The following is a 10,281-nucleotide window of genomic DNA, read 5'->3' as shown; positions in this document are numbered from 1 at the left end:
AGAAAACTAGGTCTCTGGAGAAGAATCCTGCACATAGACCACGATGCAATGAGTAATACAAACAACACTTATTTGCAAAAAAATGTATTTGTGCATTCTGAACGGGAATACAAGACAGACATCAAATGTAGTGTTCAAAGTAAGGGATGTTAGGTCTCTGTAGGAGAAAAGTCCAAGATTCATTTCTACAGGTCAGCAAATATGCATAACAGACTCTAATGAGTTCACATAGTATAAAAAAACTTCCCTGTACAAAAGAAAATACAGCCATATAGTTCAACTGTAAATTAAAATAGTTAAAAAAAAAAAAAACCTTTGTTCGTTGCGAAGTAAAATCACCCCAGTGAAGGATGTGAAGATATAAAGTTTAAGCAAATTAAAGCCATGCAAATGGGAAAGCAAACAACAGAAAAGCTGACAATAATAAATATACAGCTAAAGGTTATTTGCCGATCATGCGCTCTTACATACATTGAGCCCGTTTTGACAGGCAGCTATTCATTGAGTAACACTTCAAACCCCCACAAGGTGGCGCTGCAGCAGAGAAAATCTAAAAGCAGGAAGTAACAGTATTCCTAAGAGAACAGTCAACTGAGCCACACAGACATGAAACTGATGGAGAAATGCCCAAATAGTAGTGATTTGAATCTGAAAAATGAAACAAGGTTAAGTTATATGATTGACAATAGAAAAGATAGATCCAACACTTAAGTGTTATATTCCAACTTTACCCCCCTGGATGAAGTTGATAGTGTCTTTACACAATTAAATTGTGTAGTGTAAATCAGATAAATGTAGTGTTTGCTCAACTGTAAGTCCAGTAAATGTTCCGTACTTGCTTTGTATGTTACATGTTTATGAGCGGCTGTTGCACATATTACCCGTGATGGCTAATGTAAGTGAAAATGGACAGAGGTCAGACAGTATTGCATGTGTAATGGTCTGAGATGGAAAATGGTAGTGTGCTTTTATGGGATTTAAAACGCAACATTCTTCCATTTCAATTAAAAAGTGGACTGTGCTTCATCTCACAGTTTTTACTAGGATAAGCTCTAGATAAGCTCAATATCATGATAGCAGTTTGAATAACTTTCAAATATCGGTATATATAGATAGATATCTTGATATGGTGAGTGTCAAATTATGATGAAAACAATAACTGATGTTCACAGCAAGGTGAGTAAGCACTGTTAACAAGCATCTTATGGGAAATGAGGACAAAGTAAAATAATCATGCAGATCATAACAAGACATGTGGAGACAGGTGAACTCGGTCAACAGGTTTCTCATCCATTGCTGGGCTAACACATGACTGTGGGAAAGAACAGGATTAGGTCATTTCTCACCCAGCAATCATTGTTCATTCTCGAGCTCTTCATTGATTCTCCCTTTCTCGAAGAAAGGACTTCCATTTTCCTTCATGAGATGCATCAGACTGCATAAATGTAAACTGAGAAATATGTTGAGAGATGTTTCTTGTAAAACTCTGAGTAGGATTACAAGCTACACTGCAAGTAATCTTTGCTTTCTAGTGAAAATGGGCACAATACAAACACAACACAGATTTGCACAGATCAAGAATGGAAGTCGGTGAAACTTCCAACAACACTCCACACGCTACTCCATTTCTCCCATATAAAGCCCAAAACACTTAACATGCTGCTTCATCAGCTTCAGAACGATGATCACAAAAGGCCTTTTAGGTATCACAGTAAAAAGCAGACCCAAACCAGGATGTAAGGCCTCCCTTCTGCGCTATTTTTGGAATGGGGGGGGTGGCTGAATAAATAGAGGAAGGAAGGAAAACCGGCTATCAAGTGAGGGGACAAGAAAATATGGCAAGCATATTAAAGCAAAGCGCCCAAAATAAGCAGTCCAGATGGACGCTCAAACCACAGAGGGGCTTCAAATATTCAATAAGTTAACACTTAAAAAAACAAGTGTGCCTAGCATCAAAGCACTGGAGTCAGTATATAAACAAAGGCAAACCAACACACTTGAAGGACAGAACCAACACAGCCAAAACCCAGCTGAGGAACAGCTGCAGCGAGGCTAAACACGTGTTGCAGGACTCAGCATTACTCGCTTCAATCCTATTCATATGTAGGATAACAAAATAGTGTCAGAACAAATAAGGCATTTCAAAGAGAGGAAATATACGTGTAGGGTAGACAAAGTTTTTACGCGAGCGATACAAAACATCACGATGATATTTCTGCCAGACGCTGGAGCAGGGTGGAGAAGCCGGCTGCTTGGTGGGAGAGCTCATTGACGCGGTCCACCATCTCCTGGGCGGCAGATACTGACGGGTAGTTCTGTGCAGCGCCCTTTGTTGCCACGACAACTGCCTTTAAGGCCTGGCAGAGTCGGCCCCCCGAGGTGGTGATCTGATGGAGGGCAAAGAAATAAACACACACACTTGTTACACAGCTTTGATACATTTTACTTTAACCTGAATGAATAAGCACACACACACACACGTATAATGCCGCGTAAACACAGTGTGTGCGGGGGCTTTTCTACATACTTTGGCCCGGAGGTCTGCAGACGAGAGAAGACGGGAAAGCGTGTCCCCAATGAACACCAGTTTATGTGCCGTCACAATGAGGCTCTTTCCTCTGGCGACGAAGATGCGAGGCGGCTGGTTGCCCTGCACGCTGCTGTAGAACACGTCGATGGCGTCCCCCAGGCAGGAGAGGTGGGCGAGGCTCTGAGAGGAGTAGAAGGACAGCAGCTCCGAGTCCTCCAAGGAGAGGGAACCCGGCAAAGGAGGGGATGGGGTCAACTGTATGAGGAAAGATGACATCTGCATTTGTCTTTCAAGGGAAAGTGATGCTACATTGTTTAACAGGACACGCCAAATGCGACAATTCTACAAAATGTTTAGTAGAAAGGGTTTTAATTTAGCACCCTTGAAGAGCTGGAGGAACTAAATTGGGCAAAACAGAAGTGAAATGCTCGCAGATACATACAGAAAAAAGATGGAGTTCTGAACAAACCACATAAAAGCATACACATTCTATATTACAATGTTATTACTCTCAAGGTTACAACAAATGGATAAAAATGTATCTGCTGATATGTTTTGATCAATCGTTTCCTCCACAGAATACGAAAAATGAATGATACTAATGCCCCAGAATTCAAGATGGCTAGTTCTTGGTTTCTCCTACTAGCAGCCCAAAATAATAACCTGGCTATTTTATATGACAAAGATAAGCCACAAATAACTAGAATCAGTGAATGCTCATCAGCTTGGTTTGATAAAATACTTACAATCAAACAATCAGTTGCAAATGAACACCAGAGATGAAGATTTACAACAGATTGCTACATACGCAAAAGTAATGAAAACTAATGCACGTGCTGTCAAATTCTTTTAAATAAGGCTGACAGAGTCTCCCACCAAACTTTAAAGTCAGAGCAAGCCAGACACAAACACACAAGATGCATACAGAACGTCAACAAGAGCGACTGCTGAAAGAATGACTGCCTTTTCTGTCACTTATTGTCCTGCAGCCTCCATCCCATGTAAGGCAAGATTGTTGGGATGTACAAGTAACCTCTTGTTGCTCATCTCTGGCAACACAAAGAAACCTAGCAAGGAGCAGGAAAAATGTAGACCGAGTGATAAAAAAGACATGACTTCAGTGTGATGCAACACAACTGACTTGGAGATAACGCGAGACAATGCATGACCGCAGCTTCGCTCATGTATGTGGTCGCATGTTTTCAATTGTAGACCTTGACGTCAGATTGTCAGACAAATACATGACCGCTTTGCTGTTAAAAACACATCCCTCACTCTGCACGCAATGACAGAGGAGTGCAAAGATTCACCAACGCAGCAAGGGAGGATGTAAGATAAAGCTACATGATGATGGGTAAACAGTGAGTATAAAGACCTCGTCAGGGGGCAAACAGCTGCTGCAAGTTAAATTAACGAGTCACAGCGGTCCCTACCAAGCAGAGCACGCCGTGAATACAGTGTGAATCAATGGCTGTTCTGTGTTGAGTTGCTGTGTGTGTTTCGGTACAGCAAAAAAAAAATCTAATAAAGCCAGCACACATAGAAAAGGATGATGTACGTGGAGGTAGAAATAGAGGAAAAGACTCACCCTTGACTCTGTTTGTATCTGTCCGTTCTCAGCCAGGGCATCATGAGGCGGCTCAGGTTTGCCCTAATGAGGACAGGAGGAAACAATCAGTACTCAAAACACTACACGACATGCAGTTAACAGTAAAGTACAGCTGTGTTGAAGCATAAAGACAAATATTAGAATAAAGAAAGAATGAGAGGCACATTTTAGTGCAAATGATAAAGGCAACATAACTGCTATAAAGAGGAAGTAATTCATTATTTTTTGTTTTTCATGTAACAATATATTAATAATACAGGAAAACTGACCTGCAGCTTCACATATCCAACACTGTCACCAGTAGGTACCGGGGCTGGGATTGGAGTCAAGCCGATCCCAGCATACTCATTGCTGGGGTCGTCTTCTCCATCAACGGGGCCCACTGTGAGCGTCACAGTGGACGGAGTGGGAGGCAAGGGGAAGGCAGGCTGAGGGGTTGGGGGCAGAGGCCTTTCCTGGATCCAGCTACCCTTACGGGAGCCCATTCCACCTCCAGATGACATCCCATCAGGCACTGGGAGCGCAGGCAGTGGCCTGCGTGACAGGGAATCCTGGGAAGGCAGACGGGGCCGGCCCTGAGCCTGTAAGAGGAGGGCGCTTTCCTCAAGAGAGCGCTGCACCAACGACAACAGCCCTTCAGATGGAGGAGCATTGCCAATGGCGGACAACGCCGGAAGCAGGTCTGACAGACGAGCCCAGGCCTGCTGAAGAGGCGGTGGAGGATCACCTGAATGACTGGCTTTCCAGGTGGACAGGATTTCAGCCAATGAGGTAGCCAGGTCCCGTGACGACAGAGTAGAGGCCGAGCAGGAGGCTGCGCTCAGCACCGAGTGGACCAGGCTGGAAAGCGAGGCTCTCCACTGCACGTCACCGGAACCATTACTAGAAACAGAGAGGCGGCGGGTAGAGGTGGAAGAGGATGATGAGGAATGAGGGAGGATTTCGATGGTCAGAGCAGGCATGTCATAGATGCCACAGTCGGGTTCGGAGGAGTCTCGATTGTGATCTCCACTGCTGGCTCGTTTCCCAGGTCCAGGGACACAGCCGACCTGAGCAACCTCCTCAATAGAGAGGTTGCATGTGGAATCTCCTGGTCCCAGAGGAATACCTGGAAGTGTTGGGACACTGTAAACTTCATCGTCAGCTTCATCAGGCTGGACATCTGATGTGGACATATTCAGACTGATTGTGGGGACATCATAGACCTACAAGGGGAGAGAGGACAGCAGATGCAGTCAAAGTGTTTTACTTTATGACTGTGTGGACAATTTCTATGAGACAGGGATAGAATATATTCAACGTACAACATGACATGGTTCTTTGGAGTTTCTATTAATAAGTGAGTTTAGAAGACTTTAGACTTGCTTAAACTCTATATTAACATGTGAACTGAATGATGAAAACCCCGCCTAAAGCCTGTGAGAGGACACAACAAAGATCTACTGACCACCAGTGGTTGAAACACATTTGTGCCCGTTACCATCAAAGTGTTAAAGCAGTGAGTCTGCAATCCACATTCGGGCTAAGAGGAGGAAAAAATACAACAGCTGGCACACACATTCAAGTAACATTAAAGAGGAGACCACTGGGGGCAGGGTGGTGGTGGTGGTGGTCTGCCCTTGGCATGGCCCTGACAGATGGGTGTGACTGGAAGAAAATAGAAGCAGCATTTGGACTGGAAAGACTGGCTGCCACACAGAGAGAGAGAGACAGGTGTGGCCTTGCCTTAGAGGGGGGCAGGGAGACAGCAATAGTGGAATGTGGGAAGAAATGGCGGCAGGGTATTTGATTGTCATCTTGTTCACGAATCGCTTCACTTGTATGGACATGCATTCAAAACACAAAGTTTCCCACAGTTCCCAAGCCATTTTCTTGGCAAATTACAGCTCTGGGTGAAATAGATGTAAGATTGGAATTATGTACACATCACGTGTGCATGCAGAGCCACTGGAAAACAACGTTTGTGGCAGAGTCATGTCCGCACACCAACTCCAAAGCTTGCATTTAAGCAGGTATTTTGATGCTATTTTGGATATTTGTCTGGTCAAAATATGACTTGAGAGACGATTACAAAACGTGAGAAATCATACACACTCTAGTTCATGTTTTTAGACGCTACGTGAAGGAAAGCTTTTCTTTACCGATACAAGTCATAGTTTTATTTCTTAAGTGTGAGGCAGACTGAACAGATATGGTGCTCAACAATTTAAGTTGAGTACTTTTAAGAAAATTGACACCATTGAGAATTAAATTACAAAGTCATCCTGCTGGCGTATACTGTATAGCATCATTTCAAACATTCCTAGCAGTACGTAATAATAATTCTTTGTGGTTTAATGATAGAAATCAATGCAACCTGGACCTGGATAAGGAGCAAAAAAATCAAACATTGAGTGGCGACTGTGTTTGCTGCAAGGCGACCCTATAACCCAACATTCAAAAAGAAAAAAATGGATAGTTAATATTATTACCTATGGCAAGTGAGAGATGATATGAAGACTTTTCTTGCTTAGTAAGCCTCAACAAGGACCCTGATTCAATGCCTTTTGAGATTTATCAAGACATGCACATACCCTGTAGAACAGGCTTTAACTAGACAGGTTGCTCAGCAGGCCAAGCAAAGTTTGGGATGATCTTTACCTCTGCCTCAGAGTCAGCTTGTGGTGGGACACTGCGAGGGGTGTCGTAGATTCCATCATCATGTCCAACAGCACATGGGACCGGATGCTGCCACCTGCCACTGGGAGGGGTGTCATACACCTAACAAGGCAACAGCAGATGAGCCCAAAATAAGAAGTCAGATTCACAAGAATTTTAATGTGACACTACAATGTCCCAAAATATCTGCTCTAAGCTTTAAAGACTAACCAGAGGCTGATTTGGAAAATACTGCCAAAGTACTACACAGTAGTGAAAAAATCCCTATATGGAGAATGCAGTGTGTCAACTCCTCCTACATGTTCAGCAACATCTTATAAAAGTAACTCATTTAACAATTTTTATAAGCCTTAGTAAACATAATACTATTTCCCCAAAAATGCCAATGAATAGTAACATGTAAATATTATATTATTTCTTAACTTTTATATTTGAAATAGTAGCCAGAACAACCATTTCACTGCAGGAAGAACTGGTCATACATACCTGGTCATCCACAGGATCTGAGTAATCCTGATTTTCTCCCTTTTTGTTCTGCACATTGTTGCTTTTCTCTAGACCATTACTTGTTCTGTCTTCTTTACTCTGAGGCATTCCCCTCTGTTTGTCCCCTTCAGGGTAGTTTGCCTGACCAGTGGCTTTAGAGCCACAGTTAGAGTCTGTTGAGGATGGTGCTGTTTGCTGTGCATCTTTCCTGGTGACTCCCCTCACTGGAGGTGCAGGTGGAGGAGGCTTGCGGGCAAAATTTGGTGACCCAGGACCCCTGATCTGTCCTCCTCTCATCAGCAAAGGGGACCCCCGGTGACTGGCTATGCCAGGTTTGCCCCTGGAAGCAATAGGGTTGGGGGAAACACCCTTGAGCAAGGGTCGTGGAGATGCTTGGGCAGGGGATAACTGAGATGGGTGGTGGTGGGCCAGAACTGTAGCTGATGTCCTGTGAAGGCTTGCTCCCACAGGGGTGGGCGTTTGGTACATCCCAGGTGTGTCCTGGCCCACTTTGGACTGGGGTGTACCAGGGGTTACACTGATTGTAGAGGGGCCGTTAGAACAGAAAGCACCAGCCGCAGCTCCTCCGGTTGGGGATTGGTAAACATCGTCACTTGCAAGTGGTGTACCCTTGGGCACCAAGTAACAGTCGTCCGTTTGTCCTGTTTCTCTTGGGACAAGATATGTAGTGTCCTCTGGTTCATCAGAAGCCCTTGGCACTCCACTCGGGGCAAGGTACACAGACTCTGAAGTCATGAGAACTCCTGGCTGCCTGGCATGCTGAGCTCCTGAAGGCATGGGACTAGCTGGACTCTGATAAACTGTTCCTGTAATGTCTGTGCCTCGTCCCCTCAGAGAGGGTGAGCGTGGACGCCCTGTCACCCCAATGTCCCAGTCTGGTCTGGGTCGAGTGCCAGAACTCGAGTGCGAGCGCGGGCGCCCACCCTCGACTCTACGTAGCTCCCCAGGCCTCGAGGCAGCTCCCCCTCCTCGTGCCTCACCCGCAACTGGTGGGGAGCGATACACTCCATCTATGTCGTCTGCACTATTGCTGACAGCAGTTCGAGACAGCGGGGGACCAGGCGACAGGTAGACAGAGTCTTCGTTTGGACCACGACGGGGGTCTGAGCCTGGGGGAGGAGCAGTTTGGAGGAGTCGAAGGCGGTTGGCTGGGGCTATGCCCTGTCTGCCATGCAGGGAGCACAGCCACCAGCCCGGCCCACCACTCTTCTCCTGTTCAAGAACCATCAGGATGTCTCCCTTTCGGAAAGCCAGCTCCTCTTGGCTTTCTGCTGTGTTGTCAAACAGCGCCTTTGCCAATACCGTCTGGGAAAGAGGAGAACACAGAAGTAGAAATCAACAACACGGACACACCCATTCAGTCTTTACACAGTGAATCACCAAATGGTCAGATGAAAGTAGGTTTTAATTAACAGCCTAAATTCACACCCGCTTGTGTGTCACATCTGCAAACCACAAACAAGCAAGTACATTGACAAGGCAGTGCCAAGTCATGAGGATAAAAAGGTTGATTGTTTAGAGCTGTTGAATGAAGAGTGAATAGGAGTGAACAGGGAAGATCTCGTGAAATATCAGTGCGAGAGACAGGAGGAGGAGGATTAGTGGACAAAAAAATGTAAAATCGAGCATCCTGAGTAACTCAAAATTCACAGCTGTGTCAGTAATCATGAAGAAGGGAGAAAGACGGGTGCAGTCAGGGAGGATCAATGATCAAATGGACACAAGGGCTTAATGGTAATGAGCAGGATGAGAGCGAGGGGGAGGGGATGAGAGGCACATCTGTCCCTTGCTGTTTAGGGTTTAATTGCCAACCCAAAGCCAAAGAGTCAGGCCCCCTTTCATTTTCTAAACCAACCCCCTGGGGACAACCAAGCTCCACTGAGCCATGTGGGACCTGCTTAGGACAGTAATGGAGGCAACGAGGGCCCTCATAAAACCTACTAAAATAACACACAAAGGCTCAAAACATGCCCAGCCGATTTTTCAAAGTTAGATTTTTAGCACACACTGTCCATCATCGTGATACCACCAGAAGAGCACATGCAGATTCAGAATTAAAAAGAAATAAATACTATACTCACTGAGACAGACATTGTTGCTCGATTACCAGCTATGTCTCTGAGAAACTATAACTCAAAGGTCCTGATCAGTCGGATCATCCATGGAGGTCTGCGGTGGCTCTTATGGACGTGTTTGTTGGCAGAGAGACTCGGTGCCGAGGCACAGCTGGCTCTGCTCTGGACACATCTCAAGGGCTGGGTGCCTCGTCTTCATCGGGATCTTTTAATCCAGGCTATCACTTTTTCCTTGAGTCATTGAAAACACAACGAGGGTGTTACTACACCGGTAGTGAACTCCAACTCATGCGTTAGCAGACACATGAGAAATGAAAGGTAGACTTGCAACACCTGTCTGGGCTTCCCACGCCCAGTAGCGTTACGTTAAAAGCAGCCCGTTCCACGAGAGCTAGCGTTAGCTTAGCATTGTAAATAAATGAGTCGTGTGCACTCGCTAGCAAAGGTACTGATTATAGTCGTCTCTGTAGCTGCTATCCAGGTCAAATAATTATTCGTTTAAACAGTAGCTAGTAAAAATAAGGCGAGCTGTGTTGTCGCGGCCTACCTACTACTAATGTTAGCTAACGTTGTGTTAGGTTTTCTACGTCGCCCTTCGCCGCTACCGTTCACTTCAAAACAACAATAGCACCGCCGCATAAAAACAATAAAGTCGAGTTGTTCATTAGCCAGTGTTCGTTGTAAAATAATTACCTTGCTTTTTTCTTACGGCCGATAAACTTCCCATCGGCGTACAGTCTATAAAATTACTTCTTTTCAGGCGTGAAAATCTGTGACCATCGGCGTTCAATCATCTTCGATGACAACAAAATTCTCTCCGCCTCCTCGGAGCTTTGGTTGTTTCACTGATCTGAAAGCACAGTTTGACTGTGAGTTCCAGGCTTTAGACCGATCCAGTATCT

The 10,281-nt window shown here is 45.1% G+C and overlaps 1 protein-coding gene across 1 annotated transcript; it reads right to left on the bottom strand.

The window, feature by feature from the left end:
• Positions 1–68: 68 nt before the first annotated feature.
• Positions 69–10,251, bottom strand: efs (embryonal Fyn-associated substrate). The gene is made up of 8 exons (XM_022216171.2): positions 10,073–10,251; positions 9,386–9,610; positions 7,284–8,609; positions 6,780–6,899; positions 4,409–5,344; positions 4,119–4,181; positions 2,528–2,785; positions 69–2,387 (listed from the first exon to the last, which is right to left on the bottom strand). The coding sequence occupies exons 2-8, from the start codon at positions 9,395–9,397 to the stop codon at positions 2,202–2,204; spliced, it is 2,901 nt and encodes a 966-aa protein (XP_022071863.1). The 5' UTR covers positions 9,398–9,610; positions 10,073–10,251; the 3' UTR covers positions 69–2,201.
• Between the last annotated feature and the right edge of the window lie 30 nt (positions 10,252–10,281).

Source organism: Acanthochromis polyacanthus, chromosome 23 (assembly GCF_021347895.1).
Source record: "Acanthochromis polyacanthus isolate Apoly-LR-REF ecotype Palm Island chromosome 23, KAUST_Apoly_ChrSc, whole genome shotgun sequence".
Lineage (NCBI taxonomy): Eukaryota > Metazoa > Chordata > Actinopteri > Pomacentridae > Acanthochromis > Acanthochromis polyacanthus.
This window is presented reverse-complemented; position numbering and strand designations above follow the sequence as displayed.